Source organism: Seriola lalandi, unplaced genomic scaffold, assembly GCF_002814215.2.
Source record: "Seriola lalandi dorsalis isolate HSWRI2012SDOR001 ecotype SW California unplaced genomic scaffold, Sedor1 jcf7180002054748, whole genome shotgun sequence".
NCBI classification, from domain to species: domain Eukaryota; kingdom Metazoa; phylum Chordata; class Actinopteri; order Carangiformes; family Carangidae; genus Seriola; species Seriola lalandi.
The window spans coordinates 5,113,185-5,138,813 of NW_019525301.1; the positions used below are offsets into that span (position 1 = coordinate 5,113,185).

The 25,629-nt window shown below is 40.5% G+C and overlaps 1 protein-coding gene across 1 annotated transcript in view; it reads right to left on the bottom strand.

The window, feature by feature from the left end:
• The window catches only part of cadpsa (Ca2+-dependent activator protein for secretion a), a 208,567-nt gene that overhangs the window by 152,007 nt on the left and 30,931 nt on the right, over nt 1-25,629 (bottom strand). The window contains exons 2-3 of the mRNA XM_023424816.2: nt 9,053-9,166; nt 5,092-5,424 (exon numbers count right to left, since the gene is read on the bottom strand). Coding sequence (XP_023280584.1) covers nt 5,092-5,424; nt 9,053-9,166 — 447 coding nt within the window. The remainder of the gene's footprint in view (nt 1-5,091; nt 5,425-9,052; nt 9,167-25,629) is intronic.

The following is a 25,629-nucleotide window of genomic DNA, read 5'->3' on the forward strand; positions in this document are numbered from 1 at the left end:
AAATAAATGTCTTTAAGTATAACTACTGGTGTGTTTAATGTTGCACAAGCGTGAATATTGCCAACCTCTACTTTGTAGAATTCCAATCCTTCAACTGTAACTTACTGTTGATTTGGTAATTTGGTTATAGTTAGTAAACTCTAATTGTTAGTCAGAGTTCCAGATTAATGGTAATAAATTGAGACTGAAACCATATTAGCTATTTTGCCTATTAGTTTAGGCTGGTGCCTCGAGGACTTTAATTAATTTTAAAGTTATTTAATATTAATATTTTTAATATTAATATTTTCTTAATTTATGATAGCCAATAAATTGATAGACAACCGAAATCCAACATATTTGGTGTCCAGCTCATGAGCTAGAGCTCAGACCCAACAACATGATTAACTGGACAGGGGTGAAGAGGTGAAATGCTGCCCCCTGTGGAGGTGGAGCGAGTAGCACAATCTTACACATTACACCTTTAAATGGCTTTCATCTTGAGGCATAGCCGAGGTGACGAGTGTGTCTGGTTTGGGAACCTCAGAATTGCATCTTTGCTTTTCACAGACGATGTGGTTCTGTTGGGCTCATCTGAGCGTGACCTCCAGAGCTCACTGGAATGGTTTGTAGCCGAGTGTGAAGCGGTTGGGATAAAAGTCAGCACCTCCAAGTCTGAGGCCATGCTTCTCAGCTAGAAAACAGTGGACTGATCCCTCCTGGTTGGGGGTGAGTTGCTACGCCAAGTGAAGGAGTTCTCAGTGTAGTATCTCAGGGTCTTGTTCTCGTGTGAGGGTAAGATGGAGCGGGATATTGACAGCTGGATCGGTGCAGCATCAGCAGTAATGCGTATATTGTACCAGACTGTTGTGGTGAAGAGGAGCTGAGCTGGAAGGCAAAGCTTTCAATGTACCAATCGATCTTCATTCTCAAGCCCTGGGTAGTGACCGAAATCATGAGATCACAGATGCAAGCGGCTGAAATGGGTTTCCTTCTCAGGGTGTCTAAGCTCAGCCATAGAGACAGGGTGAGGAGCTCGAACAACAGGAGGGAGCTCTAAATAGGGTCGCTGCTCCTTCACGTTTAAAGGAGCCAGCTGAGGTGGTTCAGGAATCTGACCTCCTTTGGAGGTTTCCCAGGCATGTCCAACTGTGAGGAAACCCAGAACACATTGGAGGGGTTACATATCCCATCTGGCTTGGGAATGCCTCAGGATCCCCCAGGAGGAGCTGGAAAGCGTTCACAAAGAGAGGGATGACCTGATCTCTGATAAGCGGAAGAAAATGAATGGATGGATGGATGGATGGATGGATGGATTTAAAAGGCTTTCAGGGCTCTGGGACATGATGGTGCGCATTTCACAAATTTTTTTTCACCACTTCATTAATCAAAAACTAATCAATACACTTAAAATGAATGACAATAATGCTATCGTCTTTCAAACCTTTTAGATCTTTAGTGTGTGAAACAAGACTCAACCCCAACACTAAGACTACATCCTGTGATTTTGTAAGTCTATGTCAACACTTAGATGCTCAAATAATCAAAGATTTTCTTAATCGTCTGTTTTCAGTTTTGAAAAACATTGTCTGGGGCCAGTTTGACAAAGATATTTCAGACTGGTCTGTAGTGTTGGTCCAGTTTTACTTTTGTTCAAATGCAAGTAAAATAAAGACTGATACAATTTAAGCCAAGAATATTGCACACCTTACACCTTCGCTGACCAGTGAGAGTGAGAGAGTGAAAGAGTTGTTTTCAGATTGAGCCAACTTAAAGTAAGCATAGAATACTTTACTCGTACGGTCTCCCTCAGCCAATGAAAAAGTGGAATTAAACTGTAAATGCAGTACTTCCTTTCAATTGTGTTTCACTCTCATTTCAGATCCTCACTTCCTGCCATCGTGTTTTCTGCCACTGTGATTATCTGCGCTGCCCCTGATTTGTTGCACCTTTGTCTCACTAGCCGCGTTTCGACCAAAAAAATACCTGGAACTTTAAGTTTCACGCACTTTTGTTCAGGAACTAAAAGGTTCCTGTGGCCCATTGTTGTCTGCGTTTCCACCACGGCCTAAAGTCCCGGGAAGATTATGCAAAATCATTACTTGACATTACATTATTCACAGCACTTTGAGGACATAACATGAACAAAAGTACGGGATAAATAGCGTATATTCAATACAGGACGCAGCATTTTATTAGCGAGTACTCGACCAGTCAGAAATGTTCAGCACTGCAGACCACACCCCCCAAAGTTCCTGAACCTTTGGAAAGTACTACCCCCCAACCAGGGATTTGTTGAGGGTCGATTAGTTACCCCGGAACTAAATTTAAACCCTGGTTCCTGCATTGGAAACGCACATAGTTCCTCAAAAGGTTCCTGGTTCCTGGGGAAAGTTCCTGCGGTGGAAACATGGCTATTGTCTTTACTTTCTACTGTATTTAGTCCCTGTCCCAGTCTTTGTTCCCTGGGACAAGTGTTCCTGCCTTTCCTCGTGTTACTGTTCCAGCTTGGACTCTTTTCTTGTTTTTTTGACCTTGCCTTTAGCTCAGCTCTTTGGATTTGTTGGCCTGCTTCTTTTTGACCGTCTGTGTACTGATCTATTTTTCCAGTAGACTTTCAGGTTTTGCCTTCAAGTCGTGTTTTTGAGTCCTTGCCTGGAGGATTCAAGCAAAAAGCCCTGACAGTGAGCAGGATTCATCCCCCTGGTCTCTTCAGTGATGGACTGAGCACTGACAAAAGTACTGAGTACCTGTAGGCCGGCCTCCAGCTGCCGATAACTGGACACCATTATTACCACATCAATCTGCCTTTACAGCCCAGCACTCTGCCCTGCCATTACCATTACACTCTGCATATATTAATGACTCATTTTCCAGCCAGCAGTAGAATCTTCTATTGATGCGATACCTGGCAATTTAACAGTGGATCATCAATGTATAGAATCCAGTCTCATTGTTCCTTCCCCGTGCTGCTTCTCTGCTCTCGGTTTGAACCTCCACACACACCTGATTGTTCTCCGTATGCTTTGTACTCCTCACATGAAAAAATGTGATGTTTTAAAAATGAAGTTTCTTCCTCACCAACATCACCCTTGCTTTGTTTTGTATCATTTTATGGCTTATATTGTTCAGGCTGCTTTCACAGACTGTCCACAACAGAACAAACTCACAGTCTGTAACTTCTGCCTCTAGGGGTCTCTCAGTCAAAACTATAACAACAACAATAACAACAGAGGAAGCTGGATGACATCATGAAATAGCGCGGGATCATGGGAGTTGTTGTCTCATCACCATTACCATAAGCTCCTCCTGGTTTGGATTCCTTCAGTGTCAGTGGTTCAGGAAATCAAACAGACCTGGTGATTCTAACTGTTAAAAACACTGAATGAAGCAGTTTCACATTTAAAGTCAGTCACAGGCTCTTCTGACACAGGACGTCTCGCTGGAAACTGAGACTGCTTTCCTTTGTGTCTTTAATAACTTCACGTTCAGCAGGTTTTTACCAGCAGCTGGATTCTCCACAGAGGTTTCCTCCTCTCCATAACAAACACACCAGGGGATTAAAACCAGTAGAAACACCCAGAAAACAGTTTCACTTTAAACATCAGAGATTCAGCGACGCTCTTCAGTGACACAGGACAGGACGTCTCCAGCAGCTGGGAGCTGAGCTGTCTAACATTTCCTCAGCTTGTTTCTCTGATAACTTCAGATCCAGACGTCCAACGACTAAGATCAATGGTTTGATGGTTCAAATATAGAGCTGAAAACCACCAAGGTGTAAAAAGTGAATGTGGCTTAAAACTAGAGAAAAGTCAATGTTGAGCTTCTGTCAGACAAACACACTGACACATGATCATAGAGGATATGATGTCACTGACAGGTGACCAAGGAAACGTTACCATGATTAAAATCACAGATTTCTCTGGTTTGACAATTGATGGAAACATTTGGGAGATAATGATAAAGATAATGTATCAAAATTCAGAAATTCAAACTGTCTCTTACACTGGACAAAAAAACCTGCTAACACCTGTTAATATCTTTTTTTTTGTCATCAGTGTGAAAGGGTACAATCAGCATTCACTCCTGGGTCACATGACTCTGCAGTAATCACAGGTGGTTATCAGCTCCAGCCCCAATCAGCAGTGATGTAAACATGACACCCAGATGAACTCTTTTCCTGCTGTGACTTCTCTCAGAGGACAAACACTGTAAACACACCGGTCACCTGTCCAGCAACACCAGAAACACCAGAAACACCTCAGCTACGCCTTCCTCTGAGAGGGAGCACAGCCCCAAAACACGTTTAATACACACAATGACCAACTGAAGCGTCTCAAACCAGAAACACTTACAGGAGCACCCCCTCATGATGATCATGAGATGCAACAGATCTATTTTACATGACAGCTAACAGCGCATTCTTTTAATGTGTGTGTGTGTGTGTGTGTGTGTGTGTGTGTGTGTGTGTGTGCGCTCTGTAACCGCATGTGATGACTATGCTCCCTGCAGTTTGTGTGTGTGTGGCAAACTCCTCTGACAGTGTGAAAAAAGTCAACTGCCATTTTTTAGCGGGTTTACTGCTTTTAGGAAACCTGCTTATACACACTGATTTTGGTGTAAAGGTTATATTTTTTTCTTTGGCAGACTAAGTAAAGCAGAATCTCCACATAAAGCTGTGTAAATCACACAAATTCCCCACGGGTGATCTGCTGTGAACCTCTTAACAGTATCTGTACTGATTGTCCAGACCTCCAGTGAAGCTACGAGTTTACTGGTTTCTCCCAGGCAGGGGAATAAAATCAATGACTTGTTAAATAAATATAATATAAATATACTATGCTGCTTTCCTCCTCATGGAAGTTAAAAATGTTTTCTGGTAAATTTCTGATATCAGTGAGTCTGGTGAAGACAGATGAACCAACCACTGTCTTTTTAGCGAGCCATTCAGAGCATAAGAATGGGAATGAAATGTTTCTGTGTCTAAGACAGCGTAATGGCAACAGAAATATTATCACAAAGGATGAGACTGATGTGGCTGCAACAACAGACATTGGGCCTAATGTCCCAGAACAACTGAAGAGGACATAAAGTCATGTATCACACACTGACCTGGCAGGCGTTGTAAAGGAGCTGGTGCTCGAACTTCTTGATGCCCAGGATCTGCTGAAACATCTCGTAGAGCTGGTCTTTGCTGAGGATGAGCTCGGAGGCGGCGCTGGCAGTCATCCTCTGTTGGTGCTTCCTGGGGTCCTCCTCGCCGCGGTAGATGGTGTCAAACTTGGCGATCCAGGAGCTCAGCACTGTCTCTTTGCTGAGGCCATCGATCTCGGGCAGGCTGCGCACCCGCTTCTCTATGTGCTTCTTAAAAACCTCCCGAGAGTCGCTGGCCGAGCAGCCGCCGCTCTGCACCATCCGGGACACTCGGTCACTCTTCAGGAAGACCTGCAATCAATGGATTGATTGATCAGTTTGGTTTTTTAAAGCCAAAAGATTTACATGTAGCGACAGACCGATCCCAGTGAGGTTCCCGACTGAACAAGTTCCATCTTTACAGCTGCTGTCAACATCTGTAAAACTCCTGTGAAAAATCTGTATTCTTAAACTATCTGTATTCTTCCTCTTACTCTCACATCAATCAATCAATTAATCAGTCAATCAATCAATCATATATTATTTGTATAGCACTAAATGTGCAGCCACACCAGTGAAAGCGAGTGAAAGAGACTCGGCCTTTAACCGGGACTCGGCTTCTAATTGAAGTTTTACGGTAGTATATGTTTGTTAAACAGTAAAATAATTTTGGTTGTTTTTGTTTACACTATCAAAAAATCTGCAAATGTCTGTGATTAGAAGTATCAACGCAAAAGCCTTAAAATGTAAAAACAATGAAAGGCACACTGAGGCCAGTTTCACCCAAATTACAAAAAGCATATTTTCTCTCCTTCCTTACTTGGTATCAGAACACGCAGATTTTCTTGGGGTGTTTTTGTCCAAACTTGTCGTACCTGTTTCTGAGATTTCTACCTGCACCCCCCGGTAACGGGGGGTGAATGGAGTTTCGTTTGAGAAATTCCATTTCAAAGATCCAACAGTAACATTTGTTTCGTGAAACCGAACAGTGCCCCTGTTACTCTCATGCAGAAAACTGTTAAAGCTGAGATCTGTGAGGACACTACTCCTGTTTCTTAATGTCATTTTACAATGCTGTGAAAAGCACCAGTGAAATTCCATTCACCTCTTCTGTACTAAGAAATGTGAGAGACAGATGTGTTGTTGTGTAGTCCTGTCACCTGCTGCAGTCACTGCTGAGCTCTTTGTGACCCTTTGTCTCCCTTTATCTTTCTATTCCTGTCTATCCCCCAATCTCTCTCTCTCTCTCTCTCTCTCTCTCTCTCTCTCTGCGTCCATCAGTTTTAGCCCGGAGCTAAAGCTGAGATCTTTAGGTTTTAATTGAATTGGATAACCTGTGCCACCAGCTTCATCTGTTAAATATCACACCGTTCTCATTTCTCTTGCTTGTGCTGCCACATTAACTGATAAGGAAGCGCCAGTCAATGTGTCAGCGCCACCAACAGATACACTCCCCTGTTCTGTTCTTGCACCAGTCCGTCTCCTCGGCAACACATCACTGGATCAACTGTTAGCAAACACACGTACAGTGCAACATAAAGTATACAATAATATATTCATGATATTCATGAATTGTCAATCAATCAATCAATCAGATTTTTCACACAAATAATGTAACACAGACAACGTGCGTTACAGAATGAAAGCAATTAAACACACACACACACCCCACCCCCTCACACACACACACACACACACACCTTTAAACACAAAACAATAAATGACCAAGTAATACATGAAAAGAAATAATGGAACTGAGGAATCGCTGTCATGAAGCTCATAAATTTGCACTGAGGAAACACTGAAGACTGGAAAGCAAAGATAAAGATAGAATAATAAAATACTGAAACATAGGAGATGTACTGAAGTGGGTAAACCCAGAAATAAAAGGCAGGATATTAAAAATCAAATAAAAATGAAGACAAAATAGTAAAGATAAACTTATAAAGTGCTTAAAGAGAGAAGATGTTTGGAAGTGAGTAAAACCAGAAATAAAAGTAGAACTAAAATAACCATAAGTAAGAGTAGGGTATAAGAAGGAAAACAGTTTAAAGGCTATTTATTTAACAGAGACCATACAGTTAACATGGTGACAAAGATAACAGTGCAACAGATGTAATGTAATGTAACTGAAGCTAAAAGGCAGCTCGGAGAGTCCTTCAGTACAACTTCTCATACGCTGTTTGACAAAGATTCGACTGTATCATTTTGGAGGATGTAGCCTTGTTTGTGGTGCTGGCATTATGTTGACAGGTGTTTCTATTATTTTGCCCACCCCCTCTTATACCAGTGAGGGTAGCCTAAACAACAGAAACACCTCTCTGTGTTTCTAATTTATACTGGACTCAATATTAGCGAGAGCTCGAAGTATAATACAGCTCATCAGCACCACAAACTACCACCATCAAAATTAGCATAAATTTGACTTTAAACAGCCTCGTCTCCTGGAAATTACATTACTGCAAAATTATTCTTTCCTAATACCTCCTGGTAATTTTCTGCTTGGATTATGTTCCCTGGCAACGGTTTCCCAGTCCATGAAGTGCTGTTTTGGTACCTGACAAAACCCACAGGAGGGCGGTGGTCAGTGAGGGGAACTTTGATACCAGACACAGAGGGTCAAGTCCTGCATGTAATGTCCCACATGGTTGAGTTTAGGCTACAAAACTGTTTGGTTAAGATTAGGGAGAGATTACAGTTTGGTTTATTGAAGAAGAAGTCAACACTATAATCTATTGCAGAGGTTTTGATGAATCTATCAGTAACATGTTGCAACATGTCAAGTGTCATTTTCAATGTATTTATTATTAATGTATCATTATACTGATTTAAAAAAAAGTTTAATCCTGATGTTTTCTGCAGATTAGCAGAATAAACGCTATTTTTAGCGACAGGGTTGCAACTCAGCAGTTTCAGTAAAAACTGAAGTTGATGGATTAGAGTGTAATAGTTAGGTACTGGAGCTAATAAGGTGGCAGCTAAGTGCAGTACCCACAGCAGGTTCATCACATTATCTGTGCAAAGCTGTTTTTACAAAAAAGAGTTTTGGGGGTTTTTATGAATTGAATTAAATGTTTGTTTGTTTTTTAATTTTTCATTGTGCAAAATGTGCATCGATAACAAACAGTGAGCTGTGGAGTTGTTGTCATGTTTTCTGAATGAGGCTGAGAGTTTACATATAGAGCATGAGCAATTGCTGAAATCATTTTTCCCTCACCAGTCTACACTCAGTACTCCATAATGACAAAATGAAAATAGCATTTTAGAAATTTACGATGCAAGAATGAGGTCAACAAACAGCCTTTATAAACTGTCTGATGTTAATGAGTCACCTACTGAGCCAGAGAGAATCTTTGCTTATTCTCCTCACTGTGAGTCACTCCAGATGCTGTTAGGTCAGATGTTAAGTTGTAAATGAACAGTGTAATACAAACTGAGATGCAGCGAAGACTCCAGCTCTTCTTTCATCACATTTTATTTCCCTCTGTTCTGGACGGATCGAGCTGACTGAATCCCGGCCGTGTGGGAGCACATTATTAAAACCGCCCCGAGGAGCTGAGTGCACGCTCTGCATCATTTATCAGAGCCCAGACCAGTCACCTCCACTGAGGTTTGGATACTTTTCACCCCATTATTAGTTCTCTTGCTTGGGCAGATTCAGTTTCAACAAGAAGAGGCTCCGCAAGGGGAAGAATACAGCTTTAAAAGGTGGTTTAGATTTCTGAAGTGACATAAAGTTTACAGACATTTCCTGTTTATAGATAGTGATTAAGAATTAACATTTAGTATTTTATTGATTCCATAGAGGAACTATCTGGGAGGTCAGAGATCAGATATGAGAGTCAGGGTTAATGGCTTTTTATATACAATAGATTTGTCAATAAATATACAAAAAAAAGCTTTTGTGAATATACAGGTGTGACAGATTACACAAACTCACCTCATAGTAGCTCTGCACAGCGTTGATGAAGGCCTCATCAGCCACGATCTGAGTTTCTCCGTTGAGGAATGCCTGGAAGCGCTCTTTGACCGTCTGCAGCTGCTGCTTACTAATCTGAGGAGGACGAGGACAGACACGAGACAGAGGGATAAATATATTTAATGACACTTTCAAATAAGACAACGCCCATTTTTCAAAACTACAGGAAATTACACAGAAATTAATTTCAGTAAAGCAGCCAGACTCCAACTGAGGACTGATGTCTTCAACATTCAATGGGCACCTGTAACACAACAGTTACAGAGACGAATGAATGTCACACACTCTTGATAATCCTTCAGAGTGCTAGACCGCTGCAGTTTATATCTCTTTGCACTGCTGTTTACAGACCTGGCTGGTCTGTGTGTTCACTCCTGTGAAGGAGTATGTGGTTAAACACATGGATAGTTGCATATTGGCTGAAATGAGGTTATTTGAGGTCACCTATGTCTGAGATGAATATACTAATAGATCTCATAGGATGGATTGATGTGATGCTTAAATGCGCCGTATGATTCTTGATACATGTAAATGTTCATGTTTTATGTTTGCATATTTAATAAATGTTAAATGCAAAAAAAGCAAACATTTTTATATAATATTAGAAGTACAACATGAGACACATGGCTCGGATAAATGTTTTTTGTTCTTCATTCTCAGAAAACTAGAATCACCTCCTCATGGTCCTCTGCCTCCTGCACTCAGACTACTTTCAGGTTACATCCCTGTTTATCCAGAGTCATAGAAAATTTGTGTGAAATTTTGTCATAATTGTTGTGTGAAGTGCTGAGTAATGGCTAAAAAGTTTTTTGTTAAGTCACACTGACCTTGACCTTTGACCTTCGACCTTTGACCATCAAAATCTGATCAGTTGTATTAGGAAAATACAGTACATTCCTCATTCTATCTTTGAGGATCATAAAACTCTATTTAAATCACGGTCACTAGCTTGTGGTGCTACACTGCTGGTTTGTGTATTCTCGTTCTCCCGTTCATGTCCACTTTTAACTTGGCTTAGTGCCGTACAAGGTGGGCATGTCAAGAGTAGTGACGTATGTACTACAGGTGTCCCAGCAATTGTACCCGGGACACCGGTGAACGTTTGTGCAAAATTTGAAGAAGTTCCTTCAAGGCGTTATTGAGATATCGTGCCCGTTAGAATGGGACATCTAGATGGACAACCTGAACACAATATGCCTCCGGCTCTGCATGTGGCCGGGGCAGAGGGATAAAAAGTCAACCAAGCTACAAAACTGACAAACCACAAAGCTTTGGTCACAAAGCAAGATATATGTAGGATTAGCATGAGGACCAGGAATGGGAAGCATATAATGATCTAGTCAGAGCACTCGATTATAATAAGGTGGTGGATGGTTTTGCACAGACCCTGGTGAGGAGGGAACACCTGTTTAAATAAGGTAAGACAAGTCTTTGCCTTCATACACTGCAACCATCCAGCATGTGTTGGGATCGGCATATTGTGATGGCAAGCAACAGATTTTTATACATGGTATCCAGAACGAGGGGAGGCTTATACTACAAGAACAACAACATTTATTTCTAAAAAAGGAGATTCATTTAAAGATGGTGTGTACAAAGAGGCCCAAATGATAAACAGAGGTAACATAAACTGGGAAACAGACTGAAGTGTTGTGCTTCAACAGGGCTGCTTTAGTGAGAGCAGTCACTGCTGAGAGCATCTGTTCAATGAGAAGCCCCACAGGACTGAGGAAAGTCACACTGGTTTAAAGATACACTCACTCATTTTCTATAAATGACTAAAAGCAGCTAAAAGCTCCAGATTTCCTCCTGACAAACTGTTTAAACTTGGGGATCTGGGGATTTAGAGGTGCAACTGTGCAGTGGGACGAACACGTCAAACTGTCCTGTTAAACCAAATGTGACAGAAGAATAAGTCATTAAGGGGTTAACAGTGTTCTTCTCATGGCAGGTGTCTGTAGAGGCACCGCACTTTGACCTGGAGCTTGACAGCAGTGGTATCATTAGCTCCACCAAAGAGGTTCATTTATCAGCAGGGTTACACTAAAAGTTCTGAACCGGTTTGCACTGAACTTGGTGGAGGGATGGGTCATGGACAAGGGAAGACCCGTGAAAGTTTGAGGCAGATCCGGATCATTTACCATGAATTTAGATTTCTTATTCCTCCGTGCTGACAGCCAGAGCCAGACATATTGTCATGGCCTGTCCGTTCGTCCATCCCATTCTCATGGACACAATATCTCAATAACGCCTTGACGGAACTTCTTCAAATTTGGTACAAACTTTGACTTGGACTCAAGGACAAACTGATCAGATTTTGGTGGGCAAAGGTCAAAGATCAAGGTCAGTGTGACCACACAAACGCTTTTTAGCCATTACTCAAGACTTCACAGCAATTATGACCAAATTTCACACAAATGGCTAATAATTTCTATGACTCTGGATAAACAGGGAGGTAACCTGGAACTAGTCTGAGTGGAGGAGGCAGACAACCACCAGGAGGTGATTCTAGTTTCTCTGAAGTCTGGTGTATGTTGTTGTTGACACGGGCCTTGGTGGAGGTGTGCGCCCTTCTAGTTTGCATAACATTAACATTATTTGCAATGATGACACAGAGTTACTGTCTTCAGTTCAGTCCAGTTTTCACCCTGAATTTGTTGCCCCCAACAACTATTTTTTATACTATATTTCTTTTATAACAGAGGGTCAAAGCAGCACATGCCACTCCTTCAAGTGCAGAAAAAAGAAAAGAAAAGTTTCCTTTCACAACGTGGGAGTGTAATATAGGATAAAGGGTAGATGATCATATCAACACACACATCTGTGCATACATAAGTTTACACACACACACACATATATATATATATATATATATATATATACAGTGGCTAAAAAGAGTGGGCTATGTGAAACCTCTGAATGACCTGGTTTTCTGCATTAACTGCTCATAAAATGTGATACAGACAATCACAATGTGCTTAAGCTAATATCACATAAACAGTTACAGTCTTTAGTGCCTGTATTGAAGACAGTCATTAAACCTTCACAGCTCTGGTGGAAACAGTCAGTGGAATCTTGGATTTGATAACTGGTTGAAGTGGACTGAAACCAGTTCTCCAGTAGCTGTTCATCAGAGCTACTCAATGAGCTGCTCAAAGGAGGAAGTTCGGACCATTCTTCTTATAGAGCTGCTTCAGTCAGACACATTCTCTGGAGGTCTGGTGTGAGCAGCTCTCTGAGTTCAGTCCACAGTATTTCTACTGGATTAAGGTCTGGGCTCTGACTGGGAGTTGGATCCTTGTTGGAATCTCTTTTTTTAAGAATAATGAGATAAAATTTTCCTGCTGAGTTTCTGTGAGCTTTTTTTCCCTATGAGACCGATACAAGGGATTAAACAAGCCCCCAAAAAATTGTAGAATCGGACCAATTATCTGACAGATCAGCTGTAATTTGATGTGCGGTTTGAGATGAGTCACCTGATTAATCACCTGAGCCATCATGCTCTCAAGCAATCAGCTGGATCTGTGGAACATGAGAGATTGTGTTCAGCAGTGTTGACAGTTCACACAGAGCTGCTGTCAAAAGATCCGTTATAAACTGAGGTGAGCTTGTTTCCACCTCATTCTTGAGACTGTGATGTAAAACTGAACTTGAACTTTGCTGCATAACAGATGAACTTCCATTATTTTCCTTTCTCCTTTCACAGTAGAATAGCAACAAGCATTGCTGCTGTTTTCTTTTCATTCTTTTCATTGACGAGGACACTGTCATCCTGTCGGAATAAACTTTACACGACTTTGTCAAAGGACAAAAGCAACCAGTGTGGGGTTATGTTCAGTGTCCGTTAATGCTCATGTTCCTACAGTGTGAGCATGAAACTCACAGGTTCAGGTAACATGACATATAGTACAATATTATTTAAAAAAGCACACTGATGAAACTACTGTAATATTTATATGCTTATGAACTGGGTGTCTGTGGCAACATATTAAGTTGCTGGCACTGCAAACCAAGCACTTCCTACTGCTGCAGCTTCACATTTAAAGCATTTAACTGGCAAAACACAAGGTGACTTTTATAATGTTGTAGTCATATTCAACAAAACTGTGTCTACAAAACAAGACAACGGTCAAGAGAAGATGAAGAGCTGCAGGCGACAGGCTGTACACCTCCACCTTCCCAGCCAGGTAACCAGCTCCTCTCACTGTGCTGCTCTTCACACACATGTTGCGAGCAGAATCAAATCACAACACTGTTGCTCACAGATTGATGGAAAAGGTCCAATCACCGCCTGACTTCTTTATGAAAACCTCCAGGTTTGTTTTGCTGCCTCTCAAAAGTCTGGGACGTGTAACATTTAACAGTGGCGCCACCAGCCATAATACACAGCTGATTGACACTGCAGATGTGGAACACTGATGAACATCCATCACCATATTGGAAGTGACGCAGAGGTGGTTCTGATGTAACATTCAGACGCAGAATGAACTTCAAACAGGCAGGAGAACTCTGTCATGTTATTGTCGCATGGTTTTTTGGTTGTTTATTGTAGCAGCTTGGTTTGGTCTTGATGCTGTGTATTGTTATCACTATGTTTAGTAGTTAGGCAACATGTTCTTATGATGATGATGCTAAATGAAGGAATCTGTTGCTTCATGACGACTTTTACTGCACGTTTCTGTGGGACATGCAATATAGTATATAATAGTATGCTGTAGCCTGTTAGTTAGCTGCTGTTGTTTTTCAGGACTGTTGGCTGGTCTTTGAAATGCATGTGGTAGGAGGCTAATCAGTTTTATTGTTGTGTTGTGTCATTAATTCAGCACTGAAATACACTAATCACTCTCTTGCTCACTCACTCGTTCGATGAGTAGACATACGTGTGCGTGTGGGACGCCAGCCGACAGGTGCTTCTTGTGTGTACTATGAAATATAATCCTGCCAGCACCGCTGGTATGAAACCACATTTTCTGTTACAACAAGAAACTACAGGTGTCACCAAATCAACCAGGACTGATACAGTATCTTCCACGTCCACACTTTAAGTAAGTTCAAAGGGTCTATTAAGTTCAATACAAAACTAGGCCAATATCAAAACGGTTATGCGGTTAATTATCCTGCACTACCTAAACTGGTTTTCTACAGGTGATTATAGGTACGGATATAGGTCTGGATCCCACAGTGTGATGGTCCCCCACTTAAAATCAACCACAGACACAGACACTGAGACTCAGACATGTCCATCCTGTGATGTTCTATACAGTAAGCTACCCAATTACATCTTATCACATGAATCATCCATTGTCGGCGACAGCAGCACTACAATGAAATGACCAATAGGAGCCTCCCACCCCGCAAGGAGACTCCTCGTCGATTGGCCAGTCCTGGTCCGTAGCCCTGGTAACCGTAACCAAGGCCACTGCAGGAGGAAGCAGTGTGAGATTACAGCTTCATTAATGGGGGTCAAAGTTCATGTTTCCGATAAGCTACAGCAGAGACAACTGTGTTCTGCAGTTGATCCATGATACATCTGCACATGACTGAACATTGTGAAGCAGGTCTGATGGGAGCGAGTGCAGCTGGAGAGTCGACTGTAGGTCAGAGTGATGTCTCAATCCGACACATTTACCTTTAACTAAAAGCCTTTAGACTTCAGTTGGCCCCAACACACAAAGAAGAATTTTCACTTTTAAACAGTCAAACTTTTAAAAATGTCTATTTCTTAAACATCCTATTGGCACAGCTGGTGGTGCGTAACATGTCACCATTATTTCTTTTATTGAACTCTTCTGTCTTCCCTGCTTTATTTTGGCATTATTCATCTGGCATCATAAACAAACATAAACAAACATAAAAACAAAAACAAAAAATACTGCCTTAACTGCACCCAATCACCACCAAGATACATCTCTAATTCTTTTTGTCCATGTGTCCATACGTTTAAGATGATGATGTTAACTTGTGACCTTGATTATAAAAGTCAGTCACCTCTAAGACCAGTGCAGAAACGGGGTGGAACAACAATATAAGGTCCATTTTGTTTTTGTTGCTGTTTTCTCAGTGTTTTACTTTCATATCTGTAGTGTGTTGTACTTTTATGATGATGAAAACTGGCTATCTTAAATTACAAGCAACAGCTATAAACTCTCAGTTTCATGCTCTACATTGGAACTGTGTTAAATTGCATCATCCCTCTTAAATAAATTTTTAAAAATCAAATAAATGAATAAAAAATAAACACTGCATATAAACATCTTCTAATCTGCCATCTCCATGGCGAGGATGGGCGTCAAAGTCTAAAGCTTTGTTCCCTCCACAACCATCCGTCCGGCTGCTCCGTACCAACCTCACATACTCTGGCCTTTATTTCTGAATGACTATTATTCACAATAAGACTGCTAGAATCTGCCTGCCAGGAAAATACATACATAGGAATTTTTAATTGTTTATGGGAAGGACAGTCTCTAAAATATAAGGTTTCAGCTGCCTCGCATAATTATTTGCAAGTTAAAATGACATTATGTGACTCCTCATTCTGAAGTCCTCTCTGTCTCTCTTTAGCATGGACTTCGCTCAGGTGGGCACAAATTACCTATTTTTCATATTACTGCTTCACAAACTGAGTCCAGGATCTCAGACAGGAGGTCTTGAGAGTCCTTCAAGGGTCCTTCAAGGGTTCCCATCATAATGACGCGTAACAAGCTCCTTTTAATTGATTAGAAATCATCTCTATTAAAGATAACACAACCTGCGTTACACTGTAATGGATAATCAGGTCACATCATCAAGATACAATAAAACACTTTATAATCCTCCTCCATCTGACCCCCCTGAGACAAACCTGTGATAAATCAACAGATGTGAATGTCTGAGATTTACATGAACCTTTTCATGGGCTCAGACATCATTCAGCTGTCTCCATCTCATCGTATGGTTTCTGAGGAAATGTCGGTGGTGCCCAGTGATATAAGCAAACCTTTTAAAATTCTTCAGTTCTCAGCAGCTTCAATGATATTTCATTTAATGTGAATGTGTGAATCCTGTTTCACCAGATGAAGATAAAGCCTTATGCTGTATTTGTTACAGCGAAGCAAAACTAATGTAAGAAATGGACGCTGTTAGCTGTGATTTCAGATATTGTATTTGTTTTAACCTTGAGAAGAACATAATCACCACGTTAATATTATTCACTCCCTATACAGTGGAGTGATTAAGAAAATCAGCAGATGCTTGAAATGAGCTCTTTTCTCCTGCTGGTGTAATTTTGCTTGTAAACACTCGCTCTGTCGGTACGTACAAGTAAGTACAAGAGGAGCTGATCACAGCCGCTAAAAGCTGGAAAAGCTTCAGCATCGTAGTTATCCAGTGACAGTTGTCTGTCTGTAGTCATGAGTACACTCCAGGAACAGGAACTCATTGCATCCATGGCAACGTTACTGTTACAACCCAGCTCACAGGGGAAAGGGAAGCAACACAAAACCCAGTTGGTATTAGGTGTAAGGTTGTTTATTATAGCACAAATGGTGAAAATAATGGTGTTTATGGACAAAAACAAACCAAGGAACGGGGCCGGCGGATGCTGTCCAAATCAAAAACAGAATATAACAAAAGGAGGACTCTCTAGGAGCTGACAGGTAAAATCATTTACCTAACTCAAAGTAAAAGGAAAAACAATACTAGCTACTAAAGCTGACTAAAAACCAAAAACACGCCGGGAACAGCACCCCTTCACCTAGTGTCTCTAACAAAATAAATACTACAAGAGGAGGAATCAGCAAAATCAGTATGACAGTAAATCCTAAACCTGACCCCACTTCCAGGCTTCAAAGATTACCATGGGTAAAACAAAACAAACAAAGCAGTCACAAAACCAGCTACGAATCTCTGCTATTTTACAAGCAATACAAATGTTCTCTCAACAAAGAGGCGAGCTGCCACTAACAGTCAGCTGCCTCGACTGACAGGCGGGCCGGATTTTATATCCGGGGCTCCTGATTGGGCGGCAGGGATTGGCCGGCTGCAAACAAACCGCACCAATCAGGTCAGAGAGGGTGGAGCATCTGGGTGGACGCAGCAGGCAGCCTGGTAGACAGGGAAATTAAACAACAAAAATGGCCAGAGTGGCGGCCGTAACAGTTACACTTCCTGTTTATATACCTGAAAGCATTATTGGAAGTGTGGTTCCAAAACTTAGAGCATGAATATACACTCAACTTAAATAAGTCACAAAATAATAATAGGAAAGACAAGATCCATTGATATTAATGTGCTGCTCTATCAATATATTTTTTGACATTAATAAGGCTCAGAATGTCCTCTCCATTAACAGACAGAGATTTGTCTTGAGTTGCAAACCTGTGGACTGATTTTGTATGAGGGGGGCCTAGACTGTCAGCTCCATCGTGCAGCTGTAAGCTGTTGAAGTACATGTGATCCTGATCCCTGTGTGATTAGCATCAGCCTCTCTGGGCCATGAGTGGGCCTTCAAACGTTCACTGGTGTTGTTTACAGTTGCACTAATCAATATTCTATATTAAGAATGTATTAAATGACTGTGTCTAATGTGTAAGTTTGCTTGTAAAATTCCCAGTGATTGTCCATTCCTCATTTCAGCATCTTTTAGCTCATTGTTTGATTTAACGGCCGACAACTTCACCGATTTGGTTCACTCTCACAGCTCTCATCAACCTTGTTTACAGCAGCTACAGCTAAACTGACTGTAAACTACCTGTTCAGCACCAGACAGCTGACAGACACAGAGACTAGCTTGTGAACACAGTGGAGCATTAAGCAGCCAAAGAGCCAAACATCTTTCTCAGGAGTTGGTAGAGACCAAAATAGAGCTAATACAGACACTAATACAGACATTGCATTTGTTGGGTGGCTGGCAACATGACTCCAGATGAATGCTAATGCATGTGTCTGTAGATAGATAGATGTAGGCAACAGCAACAGCTTGTTGTACTGCCTCCATATGGACAAATACATCAGTTACTGCTGCTATAATGCTACCTAGTTAGTTGTGTTTATTTAGTCTTTGATGCATGAACCTTACTGGCAGGAGCAGAATGTTTTCCTGTCATAAAATATACAGACTGACTGGATGCTACATGTTTTATACAGGGTTTGTGTTGTCAATATTTGCAGTATTTTGAATGCATGTCAGTATAAAAGTATCCCTGAGGACAACCGCTCTGGGACCTTAAACTCTCTTCTCTGAAAATATGGTTCCACTCCAGTAGTGTATCTGTTCTAATGTGACGCTTTAGCACCGCCACTCCAGAGAGGAGGGGGGGGTGAAGGGGAGGGGAAGGCACGAGTTATCTCTGGATAGTTGAGGGAGAAGAGAGAGACACAGAAAGGGCCAAAGTGAGAATATGCATCTAATATGAATTAGTTCAAATTCAGCCCTACAACATAACCTTGACTACCAGTGTGTCGCACACTTTATATCATTTGTCAATACTGGGATTTTACGTTTTTCAAAGCACTATGTAAAACAGTTTATTTAATACAGAACGTTTATGTCACCAGCTTGACAGACAAGCTGTGAGAAGTGAAACGCAACATGGAAAGCAGTGGACTGAGATTGACTGGCTTGAGTTATATGTAACTCTTATTAGACCTTTTACTTGGTGTATAGTAGGTTGTCTGCTACATGCCGTTTTTAAAACAGCCAACCAACTGTACACCGTTCGTTGTAGCCTGTTTCATTGTTCTGTACTTTTAGTTTGGCAACCCGCAAAACAATGCAGTGGTCAATTAAATGTTGTTTGATATAATAAAGGCAAAAAAGCCTGAAAAAATACTTTAAAAAAATGTAAAAATAGTTATTATTAATTATTATTTATTCAATTATAATTATCTGAAAAGTGTCCCTTGTGACAACCCCACAGAGAATTTTCTCTCCTGACTATGTCTGACTCTTATCAACTTCATTTCCAGACACAAGAGGCATCTGTTTTCAGAAAAAATACATTAAATATATTAAAAATTAATTGTTGTTTATAAAAAACAAAAATGTTAAAAATTACAAGTAACATATTCTAATCTTAATGATCAGTATCTAAAATGTATAGTAAACCACAGAATTTCAGACGCTCAATGACAGCCCCAGGACAATTCTGCTATACCCTGGATTCTACCCTGGATGTTCAACAGCAGTGTTTTGGCCCCAGTGTATAAGATAGAATGTGTCTAGTGACACTAGAGAAGTTATTTAAACCTCTGGAGATAGAGCAGATCCTCCCTGGGGAGTTAGAATGCTTGGGAGGAGGAAGGAGGATGAGGAAGAGTTTTGTGATAGGACACAGAGAAGGGAAATTTAAAAACTCTGTCTTTGATTATGGATGAATTGATTTTGACGTTGGATTAAGGACTGTGGACTTGGTAAACCAGTAGGTTGAGTAAGGTGTAGAGTATAGGAGTGTCGGCCGATGGCCTGCTTCTTCTTTTTGACTGTACGACCAAGCTGCTGTAAATAACTTGCTAAAGCAGAAGTCAGCTCATACCGGGCCAGAGTTGAGGTGCTGGGAAGAATGGAGGGGAATGAAAACAAGTGAAAAGTAAAACCCACAGAGAATAATTACTTTTATTAATAAATTATGATTACAAATGAATTGTTGTTTATAACAAAATGTTCAAATTCCAGTATCTAAAATGTAGTAAATCACAGAAACACCAACAACCCCCCTTGACTGTCAAAACACCCAAAAGGGATTTTTGTATGATTATTTTTCTGTCAAATGAATTATTTTATATTATTATTATCATTTATTTTACATTATTTTTTGCTACCATAAGTGTGGGAAGCCAGAAAGAATTCAGAATCTCTGTCTGCTCTCCATCAACTTGGCCAGAAAAGGACTCTAATGCACAGTGGACCCAGACAAAGCGTGGAATCCTGGCAAACCTTTTCAACATATGGAGCCAGTGAGCAGCTCTAATTGGAATGACTGGGGTGCCACTTTAGAGCACAGTATCCAGTTTTTCTCACTACATCCATGATTGAGTAACAGAAGCTGGTTGATTAGTGCTGATCCCAGAGGTAAAGTGTCCACACTTCAGGTGTCTCTGGTTTCTGGATGCAAAAATGAAGAGCCACATCTTTCTGAGTAACATCAGAGCACATGAGAGGAGGGGGCTTGTCATTGACCGGTGCTCTAAAAGTATTTGAATACAGCATTTTTAATATGATTATTTAATATATCAAAGGGAAGCTATGTTACATCATCTACAGAAAACCATCTTCTGTTCCGCCTTCAGGAGATGTCTGAAAATCTAAAAGTCTAATTTTCCACACAGACAGAAGAGCAGCGTGTCAGCAGAGAGTCTGGTGTGAGCGGAGGATGACCAGTCTCTACAGCTGCCATCTGGGTGCTACACAACCAAGATAACACTGTGTGTGTGTGTGTGTGTGTGTGTGTGTGTTACATGTCTCTCTCAGTGGGTGCTATCTATCTGCCAGTAATTGCTCAAGCCAGTGTGGCTGCTGGAGTGGATCTGGATCTGGATCTGGCTCGTACACGCAGCTGAGATCACAGCCTGGAAGCAGGGAGGTATTTTTAGGAGCAAATTCACTTTGTGGCATACTTTGACTCAGCCAATATAGCAGTCTGATATTTGTCTATCATTTAAAGTCAGGGCCTTATTTCACAGGGAATCTTAAGGCAAGGATGGTTGTTTCTGAGGACACTCTCAGAAATCATCGATTGTGCTGTGAAAGCAATACCACTATATGTTGTTACCAGGCTCAGACTCATCTTTATTTATTTTATTTTTTTTCATCATATTTTTTATCATTTTATTTTATTATCATTTTCTGGCACCCTAGTCCTGCACCATTTGACGTACAACTTCCATTCAACCATCGAAACGTGTGGCTCCATCAGGAGATGGGTAAAGTTAATCTTCTTAGCTATATATCTCATAGTTTTCCAAAATATATTCATTTGATTTTTTACCAGAACTTAGGTAAATTTGTCGTCTTTCCCACAATGTGTCCACCAACTATGAGCTTCAAGGTGGCAGGAGAACCATCCAACTGCCCCATTCAGTCCAATGTTCACTTACACCACAACATTAGGAGTAAAACAGGACGCAAGGCATTTTTAAAATCACTGCACATGCCACATTTTTGACACCAGAGACAAATATTTTATATCACTGTGTTCAGCAGAGTCTCCTCTCTCCGGAAATATAAAGCTTAAGGTGATAGCAGTTACGGTCTTTTACTGGTAAGCCTGAGTTCGAGAGGTATCTTTCAACTGAATTCATGTCTCACTCAATGGAAACTAAGTAATTCAAATCACCAAGGCAAACTCTGAGTGCAGCTGGACACAATGACTGATTCAGAACAGCTGATTGAGGGACTTCTCTGGTGTCTGTGGTGTTTATCAAACACTTAACTGATATTTCTGTCAAAGTCCTACAGTCTATCCCCACACAGCTTTCACTGGAAATATGTTTCAGTATAGTTTCAGTCAGGAAACAGTCAGCAGTTACACACCCACACGCACGCACACACACACACACACACACACACACGCACACACACGCACACACACACACGCATTTAAAAAAATTTTCACAATAGCTGCTTCTCAGTCTTCGTTCTTCTCTGTTCTTGTGTTCCTGTGAAACGTCATCAGTCTGTTCCAATTCAAAGTCAACATCTACCCAAGTACAGATCAAATATCACCTCCGCCCGCTTTATCCAGGATGCATCGGTACATGACTTGTGTGGACTTGGAACAGCTAAGTATCCCAGAATGCATTTCGAACCAAATAGCAACTATGGCAGGGATTCTGAGCCAGGCTCAGAGATGAAACTATTTTCATCCAACGACTGTTATTATATCACTTCATTAAGTTTAGATGTGTTTTCCATTAAGACTTCAAATCTGTGTCACTTTATCCAAATAACACCTGTTTGGAAATTTGTTGAGAGATGTGAGGACCGTCCTGCCGGGGGAGACCAGAGGTCATCTCAACAGGTCAGTCAGTGTGTGTCCCGGTAGAAAATGTGTTATCTCTGCAGCTCTTCCAAAATCCCTTTGGAAGATGAAATTTGAGTTTGAAATATAATATTTGTTGCTGCTGGTTAGTCTGAGAAGATGAAGCCAAAATTATGTGATTTGCTGGACAGTTTAACAACATTGAAATCAATACTTATCTCATCACAGAACATATAATAATATAATAATAAGAACATATATAATAACAAATAACAAAATCTGTCATTCATTTTCTCCATCGTACTGGACTCTTCACGAGGATTTAACATTCACTCATATCCCACAAATTGCCTGTGGAGGGCAGCAGTATGCCTTTGCTGCATCTGGTTCGCTGCAAAATTCAAACAAAGAAGAAGAGGAAGAAGAAGAAAAAGAAGAAGATCCTCCTTTTTGACTGGAGACACCACAGTGGGGAGATGAATACCATCCTTTTTGTCTCTGTGTACAGCTACAGTTAGATGGTTCTGTGTTAATTGTTTTGGGTATTTTCATAGATCTTTATTTTCATGTCTTACTCACCTCATGGTTCAAAGCACATGTTAGCTAGCGCCCAGTCAAAGCTAACTGCATCTTGTAGTCACTCCTAATTGTTCAAAACACTTTCTTACCTTGGTGAACTGTCTTATACCAACATTATATTACATGATGTTATCAACTAGTATAGATTTATATAATGTGTGATTCATTTGAAAAATGTCATTGTCATACCTTTATTCATTGATCGCTATCTCTTTATTTGTGTATCTGTTGACAGTTTCACATAAAGGGCTTCCACTAAAATGCTTGAACTTTAGCTCCTGTCTGTATATTTTTATTGGAAACGTGTTTCTCTCATTGACCAGGCCGTCTACTCTGTATAACACATGGTGAGGACAGAAGAGGGTGAAAAATTCAAGTGTTCAGTGGCTCAGGAGATAGAGCAGTTAGTCCACTAAGAGGAGAGAATAGAGAGAGATGAATGTGTGTGTGATTGGGTGAATTGTGGCTTGTAATGTAAAGTGCCTTGAGTGGTCTTGAAGACAAGAAAAGTGCTATATAAATGTAGTCCATTAGTTAAGTGTTTAACCCTGCAGGCGCAGCCATAAGAGTAGTGCTTCCCAACCTTTTCCAACTCATGACCCGCTTGAAAATCTCAAAAATGTTGGTGGTCCATACCTGACCCCATAACAATACGGACGCCTAATAATTCCTCAGGGCACTTTTTATTTTAATGATAACGATGGAACATTCAGGAATGAACTGAAACCAGGGGAAATTCAGTTATTCTTTTTAGTTTGGCGGGAGGAAGAGAGGTTACTTGTTGATTCACCAACTGCCTCTTGACTGTCTTTCTTTTTAACTCTTCCTGTTGCTAACCATCTATCCATTTCATTCTCCCGTTTTTGCCACGGATGTGATCTTTTAGCGAACAATCAGACTGGTACTGAAGTATATGACGTGGTCCTTACGATGTATGATCTGAACACAAACTTCTTTGTTTAAGAAATTAAATTTAAGAAAATAGTATTTATTTTACTCACAATAAGTGATATCTTTAGTGGACAGAGCCCCATGATTTACACAAGAGTGAGAACTCTATGTTGTTTTCAGTGTTGTTTATAATATTGTGCCTTTAGTGTTTTATTCTGCAAAGGATAAAGTTAAAGGATAAAAGTTGTTGTTGTGCCAAGCTCGTATGTCACAGCACAATAATCCCAACTGAGTGTAACCAAGTGTAAAAGCCTGTATAACTACTGATGTTGTCAATGTCCATGATTTAAATCTATGAATTGTTTGGTCAGATGTCACAATATATCACATTTATTCACTTCCTTTGAGGTAATATTCATTATTCACCCACAGATGCTTATTTCTGCAGTTGAAATTTTCCTACTTGAATGCTGCCTCACATTTAGAACAAATGTTGAGATATCATCTGCGTTTTGATTATTTTAGGTGCTTCATATTGGTCCATATGTGTTAGGGTTATTTTAATGGGGAAGCTTTTTCAGTTTTCCAATATAAGTCTTTCAGTGCGTTCCAACAGTTTCCTTTCACAGTTCATGTTTTGTTTTCGATGCCAATTTTTATTTTCAGTGCCAAAATTTGGTGTCACCGTTCTAGCTCCATGTGTCCAAGGTCTTTGTGGCTTGTGTTAGTTCAGAGGATATAAGAAGATATGTAACTAAAACTAAACTATAACCAAATGATGATATACTGAGAGGCTGCACTAATTGTTTTATTGATAAAAGCAGAAAAATTCCCACCTATGATCATTGAGAGAAACAATAACGGAGCGTCTCAGCTGATGGTGGATGAAGGGGTTTTATATATTAACTGAAAATCTACAGGATCTGAACCAAAGCTGGACAATCTCTATAGCTTTATTCTCCTCGCTCACTCTGTGATTACGTCCTCTCATTAAATCATCAATTCATCTCATTCTTGGCTTTGGAAGACACCTGTTCTAGACCGAACTGTGAATTAAATATGGATGAATGAGTTTCCAGCTTCAGTTTGAGCCTTTCAAAGCACAAAGACTTTTTCATGCTGTCACTATAACAGACATTCCCTCTGGTCTACAGTGAGCGGGAGCATGAGTCATTTCACAAGATGCATCTCTGTTCTATGACTTCATTGTTTTGTACGAGCACCTGTGTGAGACGAAGCACTGTCGTTTTTCAATTACATTGAAATTTATTCACAATTATGCTCTATGTGAGTTTGGTTTAAAATTAAATCTTGTTTTAAAGCGAATGAACATAGCACATGTAAATAAACTACACTGACGGAGGAGCCACAGAATATTATAAGCATATTGTTTTTTTAAATGCCTGAATAGACTTACTCCATTAGTTTCAATGGGTACTCCTGTTTTACTCAGGTTGGATTTTTACAATTCCCTGTGTCTTTTGTTCCCGTATTCCCAGTGTTTTTTTCTTTTCTGTTTTGCTTCTGTTTTGCCTGTTAAGTTCCCAGTGTTTTTTGGATTGGTCGTAAGCAGGGCTGGACTGGGACAAAAAATCGGCCCTGGCAATTTTGGCCCGGACCGGCCCCCTCCCAATCGGTTGAACACCACCCACCACACCTCCTTTGCAGTCCCCTTAAATATGTGTACTGTACTACAGCAATGTTTTTTTTTACCAGTATACTCACTTGCTGTTGACTGACTGCCTGGGGATTAGAAAGGACCAGTTTACTCACTCACTCTTGACTGACTGACTGACTGGTAGTCATGTGGCTGTGTTAATATCATGATATGATATGATATGATATGATATGATATGATATGATATGATATGATATGATATGATATGATATGATATGATAAGCTAAGCTATTTGGCATTAATTGCCTGAGTGAGCATCAGCAGTAACATTAGCTGATGATGGTCTCTTTATGAGACCATTATCTTATTATTATCATCCACTTTAATGGAATTAACGTTACTCAGCATCATCATCAACATGTCAGCATACACAGCCTAACATTACTCAGTGACCCTTTTTACCTGCGTGCTACCTTCTGCTTCCACTTCAACTA